The following is a 26,960-nucleotide window of genomic DNA, read 5'->3' on the forward strand; positions in this document are numbered from 1 at the left end:
TGTTTCTCCTTGGGTTTATCCTGTATGGGACTCTGCGCTTCCTGGACTTGAGTGGCTATTTCCTTTCCCATGTTAGGGAAGTTTTAGACTATAATCTCTTCAGATATTTTCTCGGGTCCTTTGTCTCTCTCTTCTCCTTCTGGGACCCCTATAATGTCAATGTTGTTGCGTTTAATGTTGTCCAAGAGGTGTCTTAGGCTGTCTTCATTTCTTTTCATTCTTTTTTCTTTATTCTGTTCTGCAGCAGTGAATTCCACCATTCTGCCTTCCAGGTCACTTATCCGTTCTTCTGCCTCAGTTATTCTGCTACTGGTTCCTTCTAGTGTATTTTTCATTTCACTTACTGTATTGTTTATCTCTGTTTGTTTGTTCTTTAATTCTTCTAGGTCTTTGTTAAACATTTCTTGCATCTTCTCGATCTTTGCCTCCATTGTTTTTCTGAGGTCCTGGATCATCTTCACTATCATTATTCTGAATTCCTTTTTCTGGAAAGTTGCCTGTCTCCACTTCATTTAGTTGTTTTTCTGGAGTTTTATCTTGTTCCTTCATCTGGTATATAACCCTCTGCCTTTTCATCTTGTCTATCTTTCTATGAATGTGGTTTTTGTTCCACAGTTTGCAGGATTGTAGTTCTTTTTGCTTCTGCTGCCTGTCTGCCCTCTCTGTTTTTCTTTTCTTAATTTTTATTAAAATGTGTATATTCAGTGAATGCTTGGGAGAGATATCCTCATTTATTCACATGTTAAATGGTTTCTATTTTACCTTTTTTTTTTTTTTTACTGCTTCTTCCTCTTTCTGCCATAAATTATGGCCTTGGTTGTACTGTAAGTATATAGTGCATATTTCATAAATATTTAATTTCTACTCCATTAATAGTATTCTTTCCCTAGAGCAGAGTGCTTCTCAAATTTTAATGGGCATTCATCTCACTAAGGGATCTTGTCAAAATGCTGGTTCTGATTCAATAGTTCTGGGATACAGCCCAAGAGTCTGCATTTCTAATAAACCCCCAGGGGCTGGTGATGTGGCTGGTCCAGAGCTCTGCTTTGTGTATGAAGATGCTGCTGCTTACCCAGTGTCAGGAGTATTATCTTGGAAGGCAGTGTTGGACAGTCTCCCTGCTATAGCCATAACTGCCTCAGTAACATTTTTAGCAATTTGGGGGCAGGGGAAAGGATGGTTAAAGACCAGTGTCCTCTGTGGTTATGAAGTAAAGATACCATCTTATTATCAAGCCTGATGATAAACCTCCTTAAATGGCTCAACTAACTTCAATTTTGTCCATCAATAGAAATGGCCAGATGGAATGAAAATAAGTGATCCTGTATGTATCTTATAAAGAGTAAGGAAAGATCTTCTATACTAATCATACTAGCAGTGTTCTTTGACACAATTTGGAACCTGATTAAAAAGTTGAAAATCCCATCTGTGTTAAGAAAAGCTTTGCCTTGACCTTCTATACTGGAAGAAAAATCTTGGCCATGGCAGTGAATCCTTAAGGAACAGTGGTGTGAAGCAGAGCAGAAAGTCATCTTTTTTATGGAATGTAAGGAAGTAGGACATTGTCTAAAACCATGGAAACGTCTTTTTACCTTTGTATATGAACAGGATGCAGTGGTGTATAGTAACCTTGAACATGGAGGAAAATTTGTCATCCTTTGAATTTGAACCACATCAATGATTGTCAAAACCTACTGTTGTTTCTAGAAGATAATAGCAAGTTTCAAACTTGATTCTCCACAGTGACTGAAGCTGGCTTTGGTGCTGATATTGGCATGGAGAAATTCTTCAACATCAAGTGCAGAGCTTCTGGCTTGGTGCCCAGTGTTGTGGTGCTGGTGGCGACGGTGCGGGCTCTGAAGATGCACGGAGGTGGACCAAGTGTAAGCACCGTGCTTCCTTTCTAATAAAACAGAAGGAAGCAGAATTGAACCTTTGAAACATCCAAACCTGCTTCATAACGGCAGTTTTCTAGAATATCTCCTTTTTCACAAATCACCATTACAGGGCACTTAGAGTTCAGTTCGTCAAGTAATTAGTAACACCCACAAAGTTATTTCTAAGCAATATTTTGGGAAAGAGCATAATGTGACCACTTTTTAGTTCTAAGAATCTAAACTGAAACTTATGTCAACATTTTATAACCCTGTGGTAAAGGGAGGATAGAGGCTTTGGTTCCTGAATGAAGAACAGAAGGGTTAGAGTGATTGCTTTTGTGGGTGAGGTTGTTCAGTGTTTGTACGGATAGTTTTTTGGTTCACTGACGCTACATCTCATCAGATTTCATCTAGCGCTATTTTCCTTCTGTTTCTGTTTATTATGATTTCACTTTATAACTCTGTTAGAGCACTGGATTATTTCTAAGAGAGCTTTGCTTAGAAAACACAAATTCTATTTTAGCATTTTTAAAGACTTTATCATGTATAGAATTCACACACACCTGAAAGGAGTTTTCACCTTTCCACAGCAAAGATGTAGGGTTTTTTTTTTCTTTTTCTTTTTCTTTTTTAGAGATTTCCAAAGGGAGAATAAGAAATGTTGTACTGATTAACCATTTTTGAAATGAAATCATTTGGAGTTTCTTTATTACTTATACTATTGATATATTACACAAACTGCCAAATCTGATTTCTTAATTGGTATACTGTGTATTCAAATATCACACATGATTAATTATATAGCATAAACAAATAACAAGTTTGCCATGATGAAACACCATGATGTGCACTGTTTAATCATCTTAGCAATTCTTTGTCCTAGGAGAGGCAGACATTATATCATTTTACAGATGAGGAAGCTGAGGTTTTCTGTGTTTAGGGGATGTCACCAGGCCAGCAGAGAGCCAAATCGCAAGCCTAGGTCTGAGATACAGATTCTCCACTTTTGTCGGGCATTCAGAGCTGGATATGAATGAAGGGTAAACCTTTTCTGAATCCCTAATCTGCTCATTAATACCAGACACTTGAGCACTTCATTTTAGCCTAGAGCTTCACCATTAGATCAAAGGCAAGATTGACGCAGCAGGTATTATAATATAGTAGTGCTAAAGAGTTCTGATTTTGTTCAAAACACCAATTGTTGCTACCAATCACTCCTTGAGTTTAGACTCTGAAGCTGTATCAACTTCCGTTTTCAAAAAACGATCTCGGGCTTCCCTTGTGGCTCAGTGGTTGAGAGTGCGCCTGCCAATGCAGGGGACACGCCCCAGTCCGGGAAGATCCCACATGCTGTGGAGCGGCTGGGCTCGTGAGCCATGGCCGCTGAGCCTGCGCGTCCGGAGCCTGTGCTCTGCAGCAGGAGAGGCCACAACAGTGAGAGGCCTGCGTACCGCAAAAAACAAACAAACAAACAAAAAACGATCTCTACCTATATAAGATAAATTTGAAATTCCCCCTCCCTGTTTTGCACCCTGAAAATTATAAAATCAAAGGGCTTTATTACTGGAAAGGGCTTAGAAATTAGTCTGGTTCAAGTCTTTACAAAGATAAAATTACTGAGGTGCTGGAGGATTCTGGGTCTTGCTTAGTATCCTCCATCTATTTAGGGGACTAATCAGACATGAAATCAAGGTCTCTGGACTTCTAGTCCAGTGTTTTTGCACACTCCAATCTCGTCTCTGTCCTATAAAAACTCACTACATGATTTATAATCCTATTTCAGTTCATCTTAATGTGTGTGCTCTGTTTTACAATGGTTGCATTTTCTGCTCACCTTAATCCTTGGTACCTCTTTCAGTTCCCCTTAATGTCATGTTTCCGTGCTAGTGATGATTGTAACAGGGCTCTAGATCAGTAGGCACAGATATGGATGGAGGATAATAAAAGGGGAGGATCAGGAAGCCAGATGAAGCTTAGCATTCCTCTCCTGGACTCCAGTAGTGCTTCTGCATCATATTATTTTATGAATGTCTATATGTGTATCTCCCCACTTGACTCTGAATTCCTTGAGATTAAGGACTATATCTTATTAATTTGTGTATTCCTCATGCCCGGCATACTCTGTATCAAGGAAATGTTTTCGATAATTGAATAATACATGAACTTTGATATTCTTAATCCTGTATTCCATATTATCCACCTCAGTGTCATTCCTTCTTACTTGAAACAACTCCGTAGTAATGTTTTTGATCCATTATAATTTCTACTTCCTTTTGATATCGTTACACAAATAACCACAGCTGCCTCTTACGTTTATTCAGCTTGTTTTTGTTTTTGTTTTTTGGGTTTTTTTTTTTTGCGGTACGCAGGCCTCTCACTGCTGTGGCCTCTCCCGTTGCGGAGCACAGGCTCCGGACGCGCAGGCTCAGCAGCCATGGCTCACGGGCCCAGCTGCTCCGTGGCATGTGGGATCTTCCCGGACCGGGGCACGAACCCGTGTCCCCTGCACCGGCAGGCGGACTCTCAACCACTGCGCCACCAGGGAAGCCCCAGCTTGTTTTTTTACATAATTTATGCAGTGGAAAATCCTGTGACCCTTGAACTTGCCCATTTTAGCCCCAGTCATATCCTGTCTTCCAAAATGCTGACCATTCTTGGTGCAATGGAAGAACTAATACATTTGGATTCAGATATGTCTTTTATAATTAGTTCTTTAAACATAGTTTCTTAAGGAGGGTTCTCCATAACCAATAGGATGTGTATTTATATAAAAAGATTTGTTATAAGTAATTGGCTCACACAATTATGGAGGCTGACAAGTCCAAAAATCTACTGAGTGGGCCAGTGCTGGAGACTCAGGAGAGCCAGTATTCCAGTCCCAGTCTGAAGGCAACCTGCTGGAAAATTTTCTCTTGCACAGATTCTTTTTGTTATAGCAGGCCTTCAACTGATTGAAGTGACCCACCCACGTTATGGGGGGCAGTCTGCTTTACTCAGTGTCCATCAATTTAAATGTTATTCTCATTCAAAAACACCCTCACCAAAATACCCAGAATAATGTTTGACCAAATATCTGGGCATCCCATCACCCAAGCTGACACACAGAATTAACCATCACCCTCCTTACTGATTTTTGGTGTGTGGTGTAATGACCAGGCCTAATTTTACTTTTTCTGTGTTAATAACCAACTGGCCTAGCACTATTTATTTTAATTAGTCTCTCCTTTCTGATCTTCAAGCCTACTTTGTGATAAATCAATTCTCCATACACGTGTAGGTGTTTTTCTGGGACCTTCGTTTGGTTGCACTGGTCTATTTACACATAATTGTGTCTGTGCTACACTAAGTCTGTAGTGCAAGCTCTCCCTGGTAGTTCTCTTCTTCATGGGTGCCCGGCCTTTATCAGTCCTTTTCATTTCCATATGTATTTCTGAACTAATCATAAAGTCCCATAAAGAATCTTTCTAGGATTTGGGGGTTTTTTTGGAATGTCATTAAATCAATAGATCAATTTTATATCTAGGAACTTGGGATATTCACTGATATAGGTGTTTTGAAATATATTTTAATAAACATTTACAGTTTATTGCCCAAAGGACTTCTACATCCTTTTACCGATCTGTTCCCAGGTGCTTTATATTTTTAAATAGTTTCACAGGTTACTTCTGGATTCTTATATATATATCCAGTGACCTGTCTAAATTTTTTAAGGTATAATTAACATGCAACATTATATTAGTTTCAAGGTATACAACATAATGTCCAGTATTTGTATACATTGTAAAATGATCAATAAGTCATTAACATCCGTCACCATACAGAGTTTTAAAAAAAAATGTTTTTCCTTGGAATGAGAACTTTTCAGATCTCCTCTCTTAGCAACTTTCAAATATGCAATACAATATTTTTACCTATAGTCACCATGCTCTATATTAAATCTCCATAACTTAAAAAATTCTCTTATTAATTGTACTAATTTAGCTGTAAATACTTTAGAGAGTTCTATGTGGACAATCATATATGAAAATAATGACAGTTCTGTTTCTTCCTTTCCAATCTTGATACTTTTTTTTCATCACCAACCATGTGTTTCTAGCTGCAATGCAGTATTAAATAGTGTTGATAGCCAGCATCCTACTGTTATTCCTCATCAGCAAGAGAACAGTTTTAATAGTTCATCGCTAAATATGTTTTCTGTAATATTTCAGTATATGTTTTTTATCAGGTTAAGAAAATTGCCTCTGTTGCTATTTGTCAAGTTGTTATACTATGTGTTGAACAATTTTCTTCATCTATTGAGATGATAACACTCCCTGGGCCTGTCGCTTATTGGTGAGGGGCAGGTTTTTAACTACAAACTTAATTTTTTTTAATGAGTAGAGAACTGTTTAAGTTCTCTGTTTCTTCCTAAATGAGTTTTATATTAAAACTCATACTAAGTTTCTCTATCTTTTAAAAAATATTGGTATAAAGTTTGTCCCAGTATCCTATTAATTCTATCTACAGCATGTGTAGTTATAATATTTTTTTCATTCCTTTTTTAAAAAAACTCTTGCCAGAATATTATCAATTTTGTGAGTCTTAAAGAACCAGCTTTGGTTTTGTTGACCCCCTCTACTTTCTGGCATTTGCATACAACCCATTTTTCTTGATTTTGCCTGATTTTTGATTTTGCAGAACTTTGCATATGTTCAAGCTCAGCGGTACTTTATGTTCCTTTTTTAATCCAGCATTTTGGTTGTTCCAATTGAAGGGTCCACTGTGTGTTTTAGCTTATGCTAATGCTGAAAAAAAAACCCATCTGAAAATACCTTATGATGTTTCCTCACAGTCTCAAAGAACAATCTGTCATAGAGGTAACTTTTCAAAGGATTTCTAATATTCTCAAGACCTCTTTCGCTGAGAGGAGAACAAGTCACCACGTCCTCAGTGAATTAAAATGTTGTCTAGGGTTTCTCACTGAAACAGTTGCAGGCTATAGACAAAAAAACCCAATGGGGAACTGTGAAAAGGCACTAAATTGGGGTTTCAGAGCCTATTATACTCAGGCCCCTGTCCTGCCTCTCATTTGCTGTGTAACTGTGGGCAAGATACCTGCCTTCTCTCACCTTCAGTTTCCTTATCTTTATACTGCCAACCCCATTGGCTTCTGTAAGAAACTAGGCCAAAAAAGGGAAAAATTAATGGCAATTATTTTTAAATGACTTAGAATTTATTTAGAACGATTATGCACTCTGTATAAATCAGGTATTAATCATACTGTGAGTTCCCTTTTATGCTAGGATCATGGGCAACAGTATGAAAGCTCTTAATATTAGCTCAAATTAGAATCGCCTGAGAAGTTCTTAACCATCACTGATCCTGGGTCCCACTCCCAGCAATTCTGGTTTAATTGGTCAGGGTGGAGCTCAAGCATCAGTGATTTTTAAAAGCACCCACAAGACTTTATGTTCAGCCAGGGCTGCCAGTTATTGGTTTAAAAGCACAAAATGTGTTATTTATTTATTTATTTACTTTTTTTTTTTTGCGGTACGCGGGCCTCTCACTGCTGTGGCCTCTCCCGTTGCGGAGCACAGGCTCCAGACGCGCAGGCTCAGCGGCCATGGCTCACGGGCCCAGCCGCTCCGTGGGATGTGGGATCCTCCCAGACCGGGGCACGAACCCATGTCCCCTGCATCGGCAGGCGGACTCTCAACCACTGTGCCACCAGGGAAGCCCAAAATGTGTTTTTTAAATGAACCTTCCCAAAAGGGACCATGATTTGTTTTTCTTTCAGATCTTAATCAGAGTAAACAGTTTGATAGGATTATTCTTAATTTTTGTCTTTTCTTATCTCAGGTAACTGCTGGGGTCCCTCTTAAAAAAGAATATACGGAAGAGGTAAGAGTGAAGAATTATTCAAATCCAGTTAACCATTGACTAGCCGCTGAATCTCAGTCAGGGAATAGGTCCTCCACCAGTGGCCTCTTAGAAAAGTGCTTTTCTAATAATCCAAGAGGAAATGGGTGGGGGAAGGGATAAAATCCATTCCGTTAACTCTTCAGTCTTAAGAAAAGATGGGTGTAGGCTTTCTGTCCAGTTCCTACCCCCTGGGCAGCCATCAGAGCAGGCCTCTTATACCCATGTATTCTTCTGATGTGGCAGATGCTGACTTTTGGAAGATACACAATTGGCTTTATGACTTGCATGAGTAAATAGACTTTGATTGACTGGCAACAGTACCTCTTAGCTCCTACAGGTGGCGCCAGGGATTTGAGCAGGGAATAGCTGGCCGGTGCTTGTCACCCTCCCAGGACCTTATGCCTTCTTGTCCACCAGCCCACAGAGCGTGGGCATGTTGCTGATGTCCTGGCCACCAGTCTGCAGCAGAAATAGCTGCCTGGCTCAAGACCCACATATGCCATTGGATCTAGAATAATTTTAGACTTTACTTGGAAAATGAGCCTCCTCCTTCTGCAGCCATCTTTTCTTGGAGGGAAAAAGTGATTGATGGCTTTCTTTAATAGCTTCCAGGACAATAATGTGAGTATAGATAGACCCAGAACCTGCCAGAGTGGGCCTGCCTGTGTAGTTTGGCAGGTTGGATGGGAGGTGATACATGGGGGCCTGGTTTTCTTACAGAACCTCCAGCTGGTGGCAGATGGCTGCTGTAACCTAGAGAAGCAAATTCAGATTGCTCAGCTCTTCGGGGTCCCTGTTGTCGTGGCTCTGAATGTCTTCAAGTAAGTCAAGTGTCCTCCTTTAAATGTGGTCATATTGCTGGGCCACCCTGTGAACTAACTGCATTTGTGTTTTGAGGATGTTTGACCTTTTCTCTGCTTCATCTAAAAGTATAGAGAAATACTCTGCTCATTCTATTTGTTTGATTTTCTTTGAATTGGTTTTACTTTAGCAGAAGTGTTTTCAAATGTTATCAGGGAAGTGAAATCTATAGAGTGAGTTACCATTTCTTTGGCTTTTTTTTTCTTCTTCTTCTTCTTCTTAATTCCACCCAGCATTTCTGACGGAAAGACTGTGGATGATCAAAGGGATATGTTATGGAATTTTCTCAATAAAACCCTTAACAACTTGAAATATTTGAGTCATGTTGGAGAGGATTTTTCCCCCATGCTTTTCTTAAGGTCTGATTTATTTAAGCACAGTGTAACCACTTTTGATGTTTAAAATATATTCAGTGTTTGGGAGCAAAGTTCTGTATAAGCAGTTAGTCTTTCTTTAAAAACATCACTAAATGAATACAGATGCAAAACCACAAACATTTTCATCACCAGGACCGACACCCGAGCGGAGATTGACTTGGTGTGTGAGCTTGCAAAGCGGGCTGGCGCCTTTAATGCAGTGCCCTGCTATCACTGGTCGATTGGTGGGAAAGGGTCGGTGGACCTGGCTCAGGCTGTGAGAGAAGCTGCAAGTAAAAAGAGTCGTTTCCAATTCCTGTATGATGTGCAGGTAAGATCCAACACAATGATAATGGTGCCTGACGGGTCTTGCACCTTAACTGTATGCCAGGCCAGTGCTGAGAGCTTCACATGGGTTGTCACAACAGCTCTGCAGATAAGGAAACCGAAGGTTAAAGAAGTTAAGCCATCTGATGAGGTCCTATTGCCAAGGGACCCCAGCTCCTTGCCCCCAAGCCTGTGCTCTACACTCAGCGCAGAGGGGTTTTGGAGTACAGGGTTCAACAGGGTTTGCACAGGAGCAAGACTTTTGAGCAACTTCATAAAGCATGGGATATCACGGGCAGTATTTTCCTTGTCCGTTTCTGCTATAGCCCATTTGCACCATGGTTTTCTTGAGCTATGCCTAGTATATTTAAAAAATTTTTTTTAATTGTGGTAAAATACATCATAACATAAAATTGACCATCTTTACCATTTTTAGGTGAATAGTTCACTAGTGTTAAGTAGCTTCACATTGTTGTGCAACCACCCTCCTTCTCCATAGGTGTTTTCAAGTTGCAAAATCGAAACTCTGTGCCCGTTAAACACTAACTCCCCATTTCTCCTTCTCCTCTGTTGCTGGCTATCTCATACCAGTAAGCCATAAAGTTTGTCCCTTTTTTGACTGGCTTAGTCACTGTCTCAGTCCTTTCAGGCTGCTGTAAGAAATACCATGGTATTGGGTGGCTTATAAACAACAAAATTATTACTCATAGTTTTGGAGGCTAGGAAGTCTAAGATCAGGGCATCAGCAGATTCAATGTCTGGTGAGGGCCTGCTTCTTATTTCATAGATGGGAGTCTTCTCACTGTATCCTCATATGGTGGAAGTAGGGAGGGATCTCTCTAGGTTGTCTTTTTATAAGAGCACTAATCCCATTCATGAGGGGTGCACCCACATGACCTAATCACCCCAGAGCCCCATCTCCTAATGACATCAACCTAATCACTCCCAAAGGCCTCAGATGCTAATATATCATCCCACTGGAAATTAGGCTTCAACATACCAATTTGGGGGGACATAAACATTCAGTCTGTAGCACTTACTTAGCATAATGTCCTCAAGGTTCACCCATGTTATTGCATATGTCAGAACTTCTTTCCTTCTTAAGGCTGAACAACAGTCCATTGTATGTTTATGCCACTTTTTTGCTATCCATTCATCTGTCAATGGCCACTTGGGTTGCTTCCACCTCTTGGCTATTATAAATAATGCTGCTATGAACATGTGTATAAAACTGCTTCCAGTTCTTCTGGGCGTATATGCTGAAGAGGAGTTGCTGGATTGTCTAGTATATTTTTTAAGCACAGCTGGATAATGAGGGTTCAGTCAGAATATCTGAACTTCCCGGGACCTCACTCTTCTTGGTTCATCTTTGCTGCCACCCAAACATCTCCATTCTGGATTTGCTGGCTCCAGCTCTGGCTGTTGGGTTTGTCCTCATAGGTAGTCCGTGGTTGCCAGAGTACTCAGGCTTCAAACTGGTGGCTTCTCTGGTTCCTTCATCCCTCACAAATTCCGTTAGTCTTGAGTCTAGAGTTACATCATGAAGCACACGATGATAACTTTATGGCTAAGGAGGGCTTCTTGTCTGCCAGGCATACGGGCCACTTGGTGCTTGTTAACTTCTTTAGTCCTCACTTCCCCGATGGGTAGAAACTGTTGCTTTTCCCATGTTTTACGTACAAGGACAATAAAGCAAACAGAGGTGAAGTAACCTGCCCTATGTCCCGCAGCCAGACAGAGGCAGAGCTGAGGGGGTGTGTGTGGAATGATGGAGGCCATCATCCTGCTCTGTCATTCAGAATCCACGAGTGGGTTCACAAGTGGGAGTTGGGGGCTTCCCTGGTGGCGCAGTGGTTGGGGGTCTGCCTACCGATGCGGGGGACACGGGTTCGTGCCCCGGTCCGGGAGGATCCCGCATGCCGCGGAGCGGCTGGGCCCGTGAGCCGTGGCCGCTGAGCCTGCGTGTCCGGAGCCTGTGCTCCACAGCGGGAGAGGCCACAACAGGGAGAGGCCCGCATACCACAAAGAAAAAAAAAAAGTGGGAGTTGAGATGGGGAGGATTCCTCTCAAATGGGCAACAACTGAGTGACCCACCTGAAGAGGAAGGACCATGATGGGCAAAGAATCCATGCCAAATGGGGTCACTGCAGGCAGTTGATAACTGTGGGAGGAAGGATTTCAGGAGTGAATTGGGATGGTCAGCTCAGAAAAGGTGTGTCGTGTTCAAAGGTCATTTTATGAGAGACCCTAATGTTCTGTCTTATAGAGGTGGTGGGGCAGGATGTGGCAGTGGGGAGGGCAGTTGGCTTGGGTTCTACAGGAAGAAAAACATCCTGATTAGAAGCTGTTCTCTGGAGATGCTGAGCATAATATAGATGCAGCCCTGCAGTGGGCTCATCACGGGGAAGGAAGCCAACTCAGATGGTGGCTGGCCAAGGCAATCTTGTGTTCCTTCCTGGGCCTTGATGCCCAGGTAAACCTTGCTGGGTTGAGGGTGATTCGGTCATGAGGGTGCAGCCCTCATGAATTGGTGCAGCTCTTGGCCTTTTTACACAAACAACTGTCAGGAAACCCTCAGACCACTGCCCCACTCTGATCGTGAACTGCCCCACTCTGATCGTGAACCACCCCACTCTGAGTGGCAATGGCAGTTTTTTTGTTTGTTTGTTTGTTTTTAGTAAAGTTATTTATTTATTTATTGGCTGCGTTGGGTCTTCGTTGCTGCGCGCAGGCTTTCTCTAGTTGCAGCGAGTGGGGGCTACTCGTTGTTGCGGTGCGCGGGCCTCTCATTGTGGTGGCTTCTCTTGTTGCAGAGCACGGGCTCTAGGCGCACGGGCTTCAGTAGTTGTGGCACGTGGGCTCAGGAGTTGTAGCTCGTGGGCTCTAGAGCGCAGGCTCAGTGGTTGCGGCGCACAGGCTTAGTTGCTCCACGGCATGTGGGATCTTCCCGGACCAGGGCTAGAACCCGTGTCCCCTACATTGGCAGGTGGATTCTTAACCACTGCACCACCAGGGAAGCCCCGCAATGGCAGATTTTAAACGAATGATTTCACAAAGTGTGGCTTTTTCAAGGAAACCATCCAAAGTGAAAAGGTCAGTAAATAGATGCAATGTTTTGTGAGTTGTGCTGTCTTAAACATGTACTATCCCTAAAATGAACCCTTTTCCTTTCCACCAATATCATAATTTTTTTCCTTAATTCCCATTTTTTGTGGAGATAATGCTATTAAAATGTCTGCTCTTCTGTGAAAAGGGGAACAGTTTTATAATAATGTGGTACAAAGTCATATTTGATAGGATTCTTGCCTCCTTTGCCCACATACACTATTCCCTTTTCTTATAACAGAAATTAGCTGCGTAATTGCTTCTTAGAGAATCAGCAGCACAGCCTATTATTGCTACATGACAGTTTATGAAAAGAGCTATTGCTGCTTCTGGCTCACTAGGGACTGTCTCCTTGATAGCTCTGTCGCTCACGCTGGTGAGTCAATTTTCGATAATATAAGACCATTTACAATCTTGTCTTGTAACGGTGTAGAAATCTGAAGTCATCATTGCAGGCAGTAACAGAGCTCAACCTCCCTCCCGCCACAATTACGTGCATAGTCAGTGTTGGTGAGCCTTTGTGGACTAAGTAATGGTTTTCTTTTTCTTTTTTGTCTTTCTTTTTTGTTTTTAATTTCTATTTAAGTAATAATGGTTTTCTTGAAACCCTTTAATTCCCTTTGTTTTCCCCCCACGACTAGCCCTTTGATGCTGGACAGCTCAATTAGGTATCAGACTGCCCCACAGGAAAAAAAGAAGTGACAAAATGCTTTTGGATAAAACACCCTGCTGCCTTTGCTTCTCTGCACCAGCTGGGCTTCTGTGTGCCTTTTGCTATCATCCCAGACTCTATTCCACCAAGAATGTATTCAGCGCAGGATTGATGGCCTCTTAGTTCCTGCTCCAGCCCCGCCCCAGTCTTGTATTACAGGAGAAAGACACCTGAGCTCATTGGAGAAATTGGAAATAGTGTCGGAGCACAGGGCATGATTGCTTTTGTGTGGGGAGTAGAAATCGTCTCAAAACCCCAAATGGAAAGAGGAACAGCTCGAGAGAAATAGTGTTCACCTGACCTCAGTGACACTGTAAGGCCAGACAGCTCGCAGAGCATGAGGCCTTCGATGACGGTTCCATTAGTTAAAGCGAAAAACAAGCTGCTCTTCCGACTCGGGAGTCTGTGCTGAACTTTGAAAAATTGAGGGAAGCAGCCACTGTTCTCTAGAGAAAATTCTGCACCTCTTTTACCAGAGTAGCTTCTAATTCAAGAGGAGGCAACTTTTGTTCATGGTACTAGAGGTGGCTGTTGATTATTTCAGAATAAAAAAAAATTTTTTTATACAGTAGGTTCTTATTAGTTATCTGTTTTATACATATTAGTGTATATATATCAATCCCAATCTCCCAGAATAATAATTTTTAAAATATGGAATAGGAGGCAGTGGCCTAATTGTTCAGGGGAAGTTTATCATGTGAGAATTGATATATTTAAACTTGAACTACACTGCGTCATTTCCTCTCAACCATTAATGATGATCATAGCCCCCTTTCCTTTTAAGGAACAGTTAGAAGTCCTCCCCATAACCTCTCTTTTCTGTTATTACTTTTGGCAATTATATCTTTACAGTTGACCAATATATCTCCATATCTGCAAGCACCCAGGAAAACAGTATAGCAGATGAAAAAACGAATCTGTATTTACACTTTATTAGCTGACAAATCCCTCTTCCATACATAATTTCAAGTATATCTCATCCAATCCCATGGGATATGTGAGCTCAACTCTATCTTAAATGCAGAAATAGGAGTTCAGAGAAGGTGAGGGACGTGCCCCATGACAAATGGACACTTGATGGAAGAAGTAATGTATTATAGTTAAAGGGGTCATTCAGAATTGAGTTCAAATCTTTTTTTTTCATTGGAATATAGTGGATTTACAATGTTGTGTTAGTTTCAGGTGTACAGTGAAGTGATTGTTATACATATACATCTCTTCATTCTTTTTTAGATTCTTTTCTCATGTAGGTTATCACAGAATATTGAGTAGAGTTCCCTGTGCTGTACAGTAGGTCCTTGTTGGTTATCTGTTTTATGTAGAGAAGTGCATGTGTGTTCATCCCAAACTCCTAATTTTTCCCTCCCCCTTCCCTTTCCCCTTTGGTAACCATAAGTTTGTTTTCCATGGCTGCGAATCTGTCTCTGTTTTGTAAATAAGTTGATTTGTATCATTTATTTAGATTCCACATGGAAGCAATTATCATGTTATTTGTCTTTCTCTTTCTGACTTACTTCAGTATGATAATCTCTAGGTCCATCCATGTTGCTGCAAGTGGCATTATTTCATTCTTTTTATGGTTGAGTGGTAATCTGTCGTATATATGTACCACATATCTTATTTATCCATTCCTCTTTCGGTGGACATTTAGGTTGCTTCCATGTCTTGGCTATTGTAAATAATGCTGCTAGGAACTTTGGGGTGCTTGTATCTTTTCTAATTAGAGTTTTCATCTTTTCCTGATATATGGCCAGGAGTAACAATATTTTTAGTTTTTTAGGGAACCTCTATACTCTTCTCCATAGTGGCTGTACCAATTTACATTCCCACCAACGGTGCAAGAGGGTTCCCTTTTCTCCACACCCTCTCCAGCATTTACTGTTTGTAGACTTTTTGATGATGGTCATTTTGACCTGTGTGAGGTGATAGCTCACTGTAGTTTTTATTTGCATTTCTCTGATAATTAGTGACGTTGAGCATCTTTCCATGTGCTTTTTGCCATCTGTATGTCTTCTTTGGAGAAACATCTATTTAGATCTTCTGCCCATTTTTGATTGGGTTGTTTCTTTTTTTGACATAGAGCTGTTATGAGCTGTTTACATATTTTGGAGACTAATCTGTTGTCGGTAACTTCATTTGCAAACAGAGTTCAAATCTCGATGGGACCTCCCACTATGGATATAAATGTGGACAACTCTCTGAGCCTCAGCTTCCTTATCTGTAAAATAGTGTCTGATATTAACACCAACTTCACCCAGTTGCTGTGAGGACCAAATGAAATGTCCTGGAGTAAAATGCTGGGACATAGGAGGCTGGTAATCTATGTTAGCTCTTCCTTCTGTCACTTTCACTTCAGGAAGAGAGGGGGTTTCCTGAAATGACCTTCAAGAATTGTCTTGTAACTCAGGTAACCTGGAGGTTGGTCTCCAGTGTTGGTTTCCTGTTCAAGTGTGTTAAAACCAGCAATTAGCAGCCCCTAGTGCACCAGGAAAGAAAGCCACCCCCAAATTAAAGCAAGACATTTAGCATTCTTTCTCCATTAGAATCGGGAGCTATTAGTGATTTAATAGAAAGTCAGTAGGTTTTGCAAAGAATGTATGGCGCCGAAAGTCCATCTGAATATTGTTTGTTAAATCAGGAGTGAAGGTTGAAAACCATCTCCACATCCCTCCATATCCTTCTTCTAAACTCGTAAACATTTAGAGGTGTAACCTTGACAGCATGAGAAGATGGTGTTTGTTTTTATTAAAACGTCTTTCCTGTTCCTTGTGTGAAGCCATTCTCTTGATCACAGCAGGGCTAGAAGCAAGGGAGATCAAAACAGACCAGGAAGACTCCATCTAGGGCCACAGCCAGCACCGCAGATTTCTGAACTATTGCACTTTCACTGCCTGTGTGTTTAGGAGTGTTTTCTCCCCTGCTGGCAGGGGATTGAGGGGTGGGGGAGTTCGTTGATTATTGAGGAATTATGTGTTATATTTTTTAAGGATTCAAACCAGTTGTTGGTAGGGTTTTGAGTTATCCTTTAATTGGACTCCGGGCATCAGCCAGCGAACAGAGCCTCAAATTTTAAGGAAATAAATAAAAATGCATATGTATAAGTACTTGTATGTATGTATATAGAGTATATGTGTTCGTGTGTGTATGTGTATATTTTTTTTAATTGTGGTAAAAAATATATATATAAAATGAAATTTCCCATTTTAATCATTTTTAAATATATACAGTTCCATGTATTTAGAATATATAAAATGTATACATAAATACTATATATGTAGTTTTAATTCATAGAACTTAAAACATACATCTCTGTATGTCTTTTGTATTTCATAGTAATTGCTAAACAACAGTCTAAGGAGAAGGGATGACCTTTCTTTTTTTATCTTTAATTAATTAATTTTTGTTTTGTTTTTGGGTTTCTTTGAATTTTATTTTAGTTATTTTTTATAGAGCAGGTTCTTATTAGTCATCAATTTTATACACATCAGTGTATACATGTCAATCCCAATCGCCCAATTCATCACACACCCACCCCCACACCCTGCAGCTTTCCCCCCTTGGTGTCCATACGTTTGTTTTCTACATCTGTGTCTCAACTTCTGCCCTGCAAACCGGTTCATCTGAACCTTTTTTTTCAAGTTCCACATACATGAGTTAATATTTGTTGTTCGCTTTCTGACTTACTTCACCCTGTATAACAGTCTCTAGATACATCCACGTCTCAACAAATGACCCAATTTCATTCATTTTTATGGCTGAGTAATATTCTATTGTACATATGTACCACAACTTCTTTATCCATTCGTCTGTCAATGGGCATTTAGGTTGCTTCCATGACCTGGCTATTGTAAATAGTGTTGCAATGAACATTGGGGTGCTTGTGTCTTTTTGAATTATGGTTATCTCTGGGTATGTGCCCAGTAGTGGGATTGCTGGATCATATGGTAATTCTAAATCAGCTTTTTAAGGAACCTCCATACTGTTCTCCATAGTGGCTGAATCAATTTACATTCCCAGCAACAGTGCAAGAGGGTTCCCTTTTCTCCACACCCTCTCCAGCATTTGTTGTTTGTAGATTTTCTGATGATGCCCATTCTAACTGGTGTGAGGTGATACCTCATTGTAGTTTTGATTTGCATTTCTCTAATAATTAGTGATGTTGAGCAGCTTTTCATGTGCTTCTTGGCCATCTGTATGTCTTCTTTGGAGAAATGTCTATTTAGGTCTTCTGCCCATTTTTGCATTGGGTTGTGTGTTTCTTTAATATTGAGCTGCATGAGCTGTTTATATATTTTATAGATTAAACCTTTGTCCATTGATTCATTTGCAAATATTTTTCCGATCTGAGGGTTGTCTTTTTGTCTTGTTTATGGTTTCCTTTGCTGTGCAAAAGCTTTGAAGTTTCATTAGGTCCCATTTGTTTATTTTTGTTTTTATTTCCATTCCTCTAGGAGGTGGATCAAAAAAGATCTTGCTGTGATTTATGTCAAAGAGTGTTCTTCCTATATTTTCCTCTAAGAGTTTTATAGTCTCTGGACTTACATTTAGGTCTCTAATCCATTTTAGTTTATTTTTGTGTATGGTGTTAGGGAGTGTTCTAATTTCATTCTTTTACATGTGGCTGTCCAGTTTTCACAGCACCATTTATTGAAGAGACTATCTTTTCTCCATTATATATCCTTGCCTCCTTTGTCATAGATTAGTTGGCCATAGGTACATGGGTATATCTCTGGGCTTTCTATCTTGTTCCATTGATCTATGTTTCTGTTTTTGTGCCAGTACCATATTGTCTTGATTACTGTAGCTTTGTAGTATAATCTCAAATCACGGAGTCTGATTCCTCCAGCTCCGTTTTTTCCCCTCAAGACTGCTTTGGCTATTCGGGGTCTTTTGTGTCTCCATACAAATTTTAAGATTTTTTGTTCTAGTTCCATAAAAAATGCCATTGGTAATTTGATGGGGATTGCATTGAAGCTGTAAATTGCTTTGGGTACAATAGCCATTTTCACAATATTGATTCTTCCAATCCAAGAACATGGTATATCTCTCCATCTGTTGGTATCACCTTTAGTTTCTTTCATCAGTGTCTTATAGTTTTTTGCATACAGGTCTATTGTCTCCCTAGGTAGGTTTTTTCCTAGATATTTTTTTTGTTGTTGTTGCAATGGTAAATGGGAGTGTTTCCTTGATTTCTCTTTCAGATTTTTCATCATTAGTATATAGGAATGCAAGAGATTTCTGTGCATTAATTTTGTATCCTGCAACTTTACCAAATTCATTCATTAGCTCTAGTAGTTTTCTGATGGCATTTTTAGGATTCTCTATGTATAGTATCATGTGATCTGAAAACAGTGACAGTTTTACTTCTTCTTTTCCAATTTGGATTCCTTTTCTTTCTTTTCCTTCTCTGATTGCCATGGCTAGGACTTCCAAAACTATGTTGAATAATAGTGGTGAGAGTGGACATCCTTGTCTTTTTCCTGATCTTAGAGGAAATGCTTTCAGTTTTTCACCATTGAGAATGATGTTTGCTGTGTGTCTGTCATATATGGCCTTTATTATGTTGAGGTAGGTTCCGTCTATGCCCACTTTCTGGAGAGTTTTTATCATAAATGGGTGTTGAATTTTGTCAAAAGCTTTTCCTGCATCTATTGAGATGATCATATGGTTTTTATTCTTCAGTATGTTAATATGGTATATCACATTGATTGATATGCGTATATTGAAGAATCCTTTTATCCCTGGGATAAATCCCACTTGATCATGGTGTATGATCCTTTTAATGTGTTGTTGGATTCTGTTTGCTAGTATTTTGTTGAGGATTTTTGCATCTGTATTCATCAGTGATATTGGTCTGTAATTTTCTTTTTTTGTAGTGTCTTTGTCTGGTTTTGGTATCAGTGTGATGGTAGCCTCATAGAATGAGTTTGGCAGTGTTCCTCCCTCTGCAATTTTTTGGAAGAGTTTGAGAAGGATGGGTGTTAGCTCTTCTCTAAATGTTTGATATAATTCACCTGTGAAGCCATCTGGTCCTGGACTTTTGTTTGTTGGAAGATTTTTAATCACAGTTTCAATTTCAGTGCTTGTGATTGGTCTGTTCATATTTTCTATTTCTTCCTGGTTCAGTCTTGGGAGGTTATACCTTTCTAAGAATTTGTCCATTTCTTCCAGGTTGTCCATTTTATTGGCATAGAGTTGCTTGTAGTAGTCTCTTAGGATGCTTTGTATTTCTGTGGTGTCTGTTGTAACTTCTTCTTTTTTCATTTCTAATTTTCTTGGTTTGAGTCCTCTCCCTCTTTTTCTTGATGAGTCTGGCTAATGGTTTATCAATTTTGTTTATCTTCTCAAAGAACCAGCTTTCAGTTTTATTGACCTTTGCTCTTGTTTTCTTTGTTTCTATTTCATTTATTTCTGCTCTGATCTTTATGATTTCTTTCCTTCTACTAACTTTGGGTTTTGTTTGTTCTTCTTTCTCTAGTTCCTTTAGGTGTAAGGTTAGATTGTTTATTTGAGGTTTTTCTTGTTTCTTGAGGTAGGCTTGTATAGCTATAAACTTCTCTCTTAGAACTGCTTTTGCTGCATCCCATAGGTTTTAGATCATCGTGTTTTCATTGTCATTTGTCTCTAGGTATTTTTTGATTTCCTCTTTGATTTCTTCAGTGATCTCTTGGTTATTTAGTAATGTATTGTTTAGACTCCATGTGTCTGTGTTTTTTACGTTTTTTTCCCTATAATTCATATCTAATCTCATAGCGTTGTGTTCAGAAAATATGCTTGATATGATTTCAATTTTCTTAAATTTACTGAGGCTTGATTTGTGACCCAAGAAGTGATCTGTCCTGGAGAATGTTCCGTGCACACTTGAGAAGAAAGTGTAATCTGCTGTTTTTGGAAGGAATGTCCTGTAAATATCAATTAAATCTATCTGCTCTGTTGTGTGATTTAAAGCTTCTGTTTCCTTATTTATTTTCATTTTGGATGATCTGTCCATTGGTGTACGTGAGGTGTTAATGTCCCCCACTATTATTGTGTTACTGTCAATTTCCTCTTTTCTAGCTGTTAGCAGTTGTGTTATGTATTGAGGTGCTCCTGTGTTGGGTGCATATATATTTATAATTGTTATATCTTCTTCTTGGATTGATCCCTTGATCATTATGTAGTGTCCATCCTTGTCTCTTGTAACATTCTTTATTTTAAAGTCTATTTTATCTAATAAGAGTATTGCTACTCCAGCTTTCTTTTGATTTCCATTTGCATGGAATATCTTTTTCCATCCCCTCACTTTCAGTCTGTATGTGTCCCTAGGTCTGAAGTGGGTCTCCTGTAGAGAGCATATATATGGGTCTTGTTTTGTATCCATTCAGCAAGCCTGTTGGAGCTTTTAATTGGAGCATTTAATCCATTCACTTTTAAGGTAATTATCGATATGTATGTTCCTATGACCATCTTCTTAATTGTTTTGGGTTTATTTTTGTAGGTCCTTTTCTTCTCTTGTGTTTCCCACTTAGAGTAGTTCATTTAGCATTTGTTGTAGAGCTGGTTTGGTGGTGCTGAATTCTCTTAGCTTTTGCTTGCCTGTAACGCTTTTGATTTCTCTCTTGAATCTGAATGAGATCCTTGCTGGGTAGAGTAATCTTGGTTGTAGGTTCTTCCCTTTCATCACTTTAAGTATATCATGCCACTCCCTTCTGGCTGGTAGAGTTTCTGCTGAGAAATCAGCTGTTACTCTTATGGGAGTTCCCTTGTACATTGTCATTTTTGCCTTGCTGCTTTCAATAATTTTTCTTTGTCTTTAATTTTTGCCAATATGATCACTATGTGTCTCGGAGTGTTTCTCCTTGGGTTTATCCTGTATGGGACTCTGTGCTTCCTGGACTTGGGTGGCTATTTCCTTTCCCATGTTAGGGAAGTTTTAGACTATAATCTCTTCAAATATTTTCTCGGGTCCTTTCTCTCTCTCTTCTCCTTCTGGGCCCCCTATAATGCGAATGTTGTTGCATTTAATGTTGTCCCAGAGGTCTCTTAGGCTGTCTTCATTTCTTTTCATTCTTTTTTCTTTATTCTGTTCCATGTCAGTGAATTCCAGCATTCTGTCTTCCAGGTCACTTACCCGTTCTTCTTCCTCAGTTATTCTGCTAGTGATTCCTTCTAGTGTAGTTTTTATTTCAGTTATTGTATTGTTCATCTCTGTTTGTTTGTTCTTTAATTCTTCTAGATCTTTATTAAACATTTCTTGCGTCTTCTCCATCTTTGCCTCCATTCTTTTTCTGAGGTCCTGGATCATCTTCACTATCATTATTCTGAATTCTTTTTCTGGAAGGTTGCCTATCTCTACTTCATTTAGTTGTTTTTCTGGAGTTTTATCTTGTTCCTTTAGCTGGTACATAGCCCTCTGCCTTTTTATCTTGTCTGTCTTTCTGTGAATGTGGTTTTTGTTCCACAGGCTGCAGGATTGTAGTTCTTGCTTCTGCTGTCTGCCCTCTTGCTGGTGATGTGATTCTATATATATAAAATTCAGCATACTGCTAGTGTTGGACGGTGTCCTGCAGAGGCTGGGGGTGGCTGTGGCTCACCATGAGGACAAGGACACTGGCAGCAGAAGTTATGGGAAGTACTCCTTGTTGTGAGCCCTCCCAGCGTCTGCCATTAGCCCCACCAGAGATGATGACCTTTCTTTTTATGCCCTTATCCCTGTACTGTTGTCTCCTTCTCAAGGCCTTTGACCTCCTCTGGCTCTTTCCTGCTTGTCCTCAGACCTGCCCTTGGTCTGCCTGTTCCCACCAGTGCTTTCTTCAGCTCTCTCCACCCCTCCTTTTGTGCACTTGGATGTTTGGCATGTTTTATAGGAAGCTGTCCCTTCTATTTCCAGTCAGTTAAGTGTCTCATTCAGAATCCGTGTCTCTTCCCTGTGCTCTCCTGTTCTACTTTCTTGTTTATGGCTGAGCTCTGGTCATCCATCCTGAACTGCTTCTAGCCCTTCCCTCATCAGCCTCTTCTCCTCTTGCCTCCTTTTCATGATTCACCTCCAAATTCCCACATGCTTCAATACCACATCCTTCTGCAAACACATCTTAGATCGCTATCAAAACTAGATTGTTGGGCTTCCCTGGTGGCGCAGTGGTTGAGAGTCCACCTGCCGATGCAGGGGACACGGGTTCGTGCCCCGGTCTGGGAAGATCCCACATGCCGCGGAGCGGCTGGGCCCGTGAGCCGTGGCTGCTGAGCCTGCACGTCCAGAGCCTGTGCTCCGCAACGGGAGAGGCCACATCAGTGAGAGGCCCACGTACCACACACACACACACACAAAAACTAGATTGTTGTCCAACACTGGCCTCTAGGTTCTTTGTCCAGACTCCTTTGGCCAGCAGTGTATCACTCACCTCCTTGGCCTACCCCTACCGCTGCCTCACCCATCTGTGTTTGACAGGTCTCTTCAGATCTGAATGAATTGTTAGATCCAACCCAACTTTCTCAAAGCATCCTATTCAGCCCTTTGTGATTCTGGCAAAGCATCCCGCAGCTTTGTCTCCTTGAAGCTAGAAATAGCACCTGATGAGAAAGAAACAGTGGTCTATATCCATTTCACTTGTACATGTCACAAGGATTCCTATAATTTCATTTAAGTGCTTTCTTCTAACAAAAAATGGAATGTCACTATGGCAAAAGTTTCTAGAAATGCATTATTTCATCCAAAATTATGGGCCAAGCAAGACAGGGATGTAAAATGAACTATCAGTGTCCCACCACGTGTTAGCTAGTCACCTTCCGCCATCACTCCATCCATCCCTTGGTCTTTCTGACTTAAATTCAGATGACACGAGACGACTCAGTAGGGAAAGCATCCATTTTCTCAGCCTGAAAAGAAAGCAACATTATTTAAATATGATCACAGGTGTATTAAAGACCACTTGAAAAGGAAAACGACAACCTTAGGACTGGGGGAGGAAATCACTCAAAACAGCACAGGCTTCCAATCACCCCAGGATCTGAGAGGTTAGGGATTTGTCTTAGCAATCATCTTATTTCAGAAAATGATCTATTTTTCCTTTCATGAAAGTAGTTTACTTTGCTCTTGAGTGAGACTTTTAATCTTAGACCAGAAGATTTTTCTTTGACAGCACTGCTCCAGTAGATGAATGAGGGAAGTGTGACTCCTGCCCAGGAAAACAGAGGCCAGGCTGCACCTCGTGTTCATTCATATTAGTCTCACAACACACTGAGGTTTGCAAGTAACTTCATGCCAGGAGGAACAACAGATGTGTCATACATGCATATCATTAGGCCAAGCAAGTGCTCGGGCCACTACCAGCCCTTCCCCCTCCTTTGGGTGAGATCATTAAAATCACCTATTCCTCTATATTGCTTTCTTTTGGCGTTGCTGTAATGTTCTGTTTCAGAGTATACAGCACAGGGCTTCCCTGGTGGTGCAGTGGTTGAGAGTCCGCCTGCCGATGCAGGGGACACAGGTTCGTGCCCGGGTCTGGGAAGATCCCACATGCCGCGGAGCAGCGGGGCCCGTGAGCCATGGCCGCTGAGCCTGCGCGTCCGGAGCACAGGCTCCGCAAGGAGAGAGGCCACAGCAGTGAGAGGCCCGCGTACCACAGGAAAAAAAAAAAAAAAAAAAAAAAAAGAGTATACAGCACAGGGAACTCTGCTCAGTATTTGCAATAACCTAAATGGGAAAAGAATTTGAAAAGGAACAGATACGTGTATATGTGTAACTGAATCACTTTGCTGTACACCTGAAACTAGCACAACATTGTAAATCAACTATACTCTAATGTAAAATAAGAATTAAAAAACAAAACAATGGCTTCCCCGGCGGCGCAGTGGTTGAGAGTCCGCCTGCCGATGCAGGGGACGCGGGTTCGTGCCCCAGTCCAGGAGGATCCCACATGCCGCAGAGCAGCTAGGCCCGTGAGCCATGGCCACTGAGCCTGCGCATCCGGAGCCTGTGCTCCACAACGGGAGAGGCCACAACAGTGAGAGGCCCGTGTACCACAAAAAAAAAAAAAAAGAATAAAAATAAATAAATAAATAATAAAATAAGCACTTTATTTTTAAAAATAAAATTTTTAAAAATTGTTTAAATAAAATTAAATTAAGAATCAAAAAAGGGAACAATAGTGAGGAAAAAATCCTCAACTAGGAGTAAAAATCTAAAATTTTCCCACTAGATGAAACAAAATTCAAATGAATTCATATTCAATGAGCAAATTTTAAACACAAGGCTCTGTATATCACTCGAGATTGCTCTGTTAGACACTATGTTGATCCCTTTGCATATTTGGTCCTATGAAATATAGTCCTCAAGATGTCCAACTACAGGAAATTGGACAAAGAAAATTCCTGTGACCTGAAATAAATCAAACTGAAGGCAAAAAACAAACAAAAACGAGTATACAAGGTAACCCTTGTGATTTGAATGTGAATTCCTTATCATCATTATTTCACATGGACAAATGCAGACTTTGAGGCGATGAGCCTTTTTTCCTTTCCCAGACCCCAACTATCTGCAACATGTGTCCTGGTTGTCTTAGGAGAGTGAGATTCTTTTGGGATTCTGGGTTGACCTGTTGCTCAGGACCAACAAGCCAGCAGGACGAGCCACTCAAGGAGCTGGCTCATGGCAGTCAGCACGTACACCTTGGGTAGCTCAGATGTGCTGGTTTCCAGCCAGCGACATGCTTTGTGTCAAAGACACAAGGGTCTGTTGTTCTCACTCACAGCGCAGAGCTGCTCCCATGACACCAGGGAGATGTAGTAGTGAAGCCCTTGCTCCTGGTGGAAGCTGGTTTCACATTACATCCTTTTATTTGAGGTACAGGAAAGGCCATTTACCAAACTGCACTTGTAGATCATTGAAAATGCATGCTTCATTTTAAATACAAAATACAAATTGAAATAATTATTGTATGTCCAGAGATTTTTATTCAACTTACAAATTTACTAATTGATTCCTCTCTTTAAATACTTCATGAGCATTGAAGTAGTTCAAGCCAACATCACAGCATAGGAACACTTTACTTATGTGAATTCTAATCTAGGCTTTGGTAAAACAAAAGAACAATGTAGTTTTCATTCAGTGTAATGGCTAAGGAAATAGCAGTGTGTTTCAACACTTCAACAGTTATGTGCTTAAGAGATAGTGGAATATTGATAATAGAGTATTGTGTCATGTTTTCATGGGTCTTCTAAGAGACCTTCAGGGCTGCTGACTTTAGAACTTGACATCTAAGTAAGATGAGATGCCATTATATTATAAAGCCTTCATACTTCTTTATTTTCCTCAATTCTGTCAGCTTCATTTTTTTAAATTGAAGTATAGTTGATTTACAATGTTGGGTTAGTTTCTGGTGTACAGCAAAGTGACTCAGTTTTATATATATATATACACACACACACACACACACACACACACACACACAGACTCTTTTCAGAAAAGAATATATATATTCTTTTCAGACTCTTCCATTATAGGTTATTACAAGATATTGGATATAGTTCCCTGTGCTATACAGTAGTACCTTGTTGTTTATCTATTTTATATGTAGTAGTGTGTATATGTTAATCCCAAACTCCTAATTTATCCCTCCCCGCCTTTCCCTTTTGGTAACCATAAATTTGTCTTCTTTGTCTGTGACTCTGTTTCTGTTTTGTAAATGAGTTCATTTATATCATATTTTTAGATTCCACATATAAATGATATGATATTTGTCTTTTTCTGTCTGAATTACTTCACTTAGTATGATAATCTCCAGTTCCATCCATGTTGCTGCAAATGGCATTATTGCATTCTTTTTCATGGCTGAGTGGTATTCCATTGTATATATGTACCACATCTTCTTTATCCATTCAACTGCTGATGGACACTTAGGATGCTTCCATGTCTTGCCTATTGTCAGTAGTGCAGCAATGAACATTGGTTGCATGTGTAATGAGTCCAGTGGCCTTTTCAAGAAGGATATGCTCTCTAACTTTGAGTAACATAGCTTCTATAAGCCTGGATCACCACATCTACATGAGGAATGTGGTAAAGAGTGAAGACCCCTACATCCTCCAGCCTACCTTCCTGGTGCCACTGGTCATAGAAAGCTATTGACATTTAAATTAACTAAAATTAACAGCTCATTTCCTTGGTTGCACTAGTCCCTTTTCAACGACTTACTAGCCACATGAGGCTGGTGACTACTAGCCTGGAAAGCATGGCTGTAGAACATTTCCATCATCACAGAAAGTTTCCATTGGAAAGCTCTCTTCTAAAGTAGTTCAGTTATTTTTATACATGTAAGAGGTTTGGGAGGAAATTAATGAATATGTTCAGAATTATGTTCTTGGTGAAGATGGAGATTTAACATAATGTTAGTTCCAAAATGATCAAAGATCCTAGTATAGACGCCAGGCTTTGTAAAGTAGCTTATATATGAGTATGTCGAGCATAATACAAACAGAGTAGTCCCTCTTTCCAGAAAAAGCCTCGTCTTTGCTGCCATTCACACCTTGATGTGTGCCATTCTCCTTGTGTGAAATAATCTTTCCTTTTATTGCTTATTAAAATCTTTCACATCCTTCAAGCACCATTCAAATTCCTTTTTAGGTCTTACCAACTTATGCTGACTTCCATGCTGTCCCCTGCAATCTGTGATCTTCCAACTTTAGTAGTAACGTAGAGGCAGAGGCTTTATCACACACTCCATCTGTCACACTTTACTGTGTCATTGTCCCCACCCCATCAGACATTCTTTGTACACAAAATCTCCGAAATTCTTTGTACACCATGACATCTTGAAAGTACTTGCCACAGATGGTTGTTCATTCAGC

General features: G+C 40.2%; 1 protein-coding gene across 1 annotated transcript in view; it reads left to right on the plus strand.

The window, feature by feature from the left end:
- Positions 1-26,960, plus strand: part of MTHFD1L (methylenetetrahydrofolate dehydrogenase (NADP+ dependent) 1 like) — a gene marked incomplete at its 5' end in the record, with an annotated part of 194,017 nt that overhangs the window by 106,340 nt on the left and 60,717 nt on the right. The window contains 4 exons of the mRNA XM_079716853.1: positions 1,744-1,883; positions 7,716-7,757; positions 8,499-8,599; positions 9,149-9,326. Coding sequence (XP_079572979.1) covers positions 1,744-1,883; positions 7,716-7,757; positions 8,499-8,599; positions 9,149-9,326 — 461 coding nt within the window. The remainder of the gene's footprint in view (positions 1-1,743; positions 1,884-7,715; positions 7,758-8,498; positions 8,600-9,148; positions 9,327-26,960) is intronic.

Source organism: Hyperoodon ampullatus (genome assembly GCF_949752795.1).
Source record: "Hyperoodon ampullatus genome assembly, chromosome: 12".
Lineage (NCBI taxonomy): Eukaryota > Metazoa > Chordata > Mammalia > Artiodactyla > Ziphiidae > Hyperoodon > Hyperoodon ampullatus.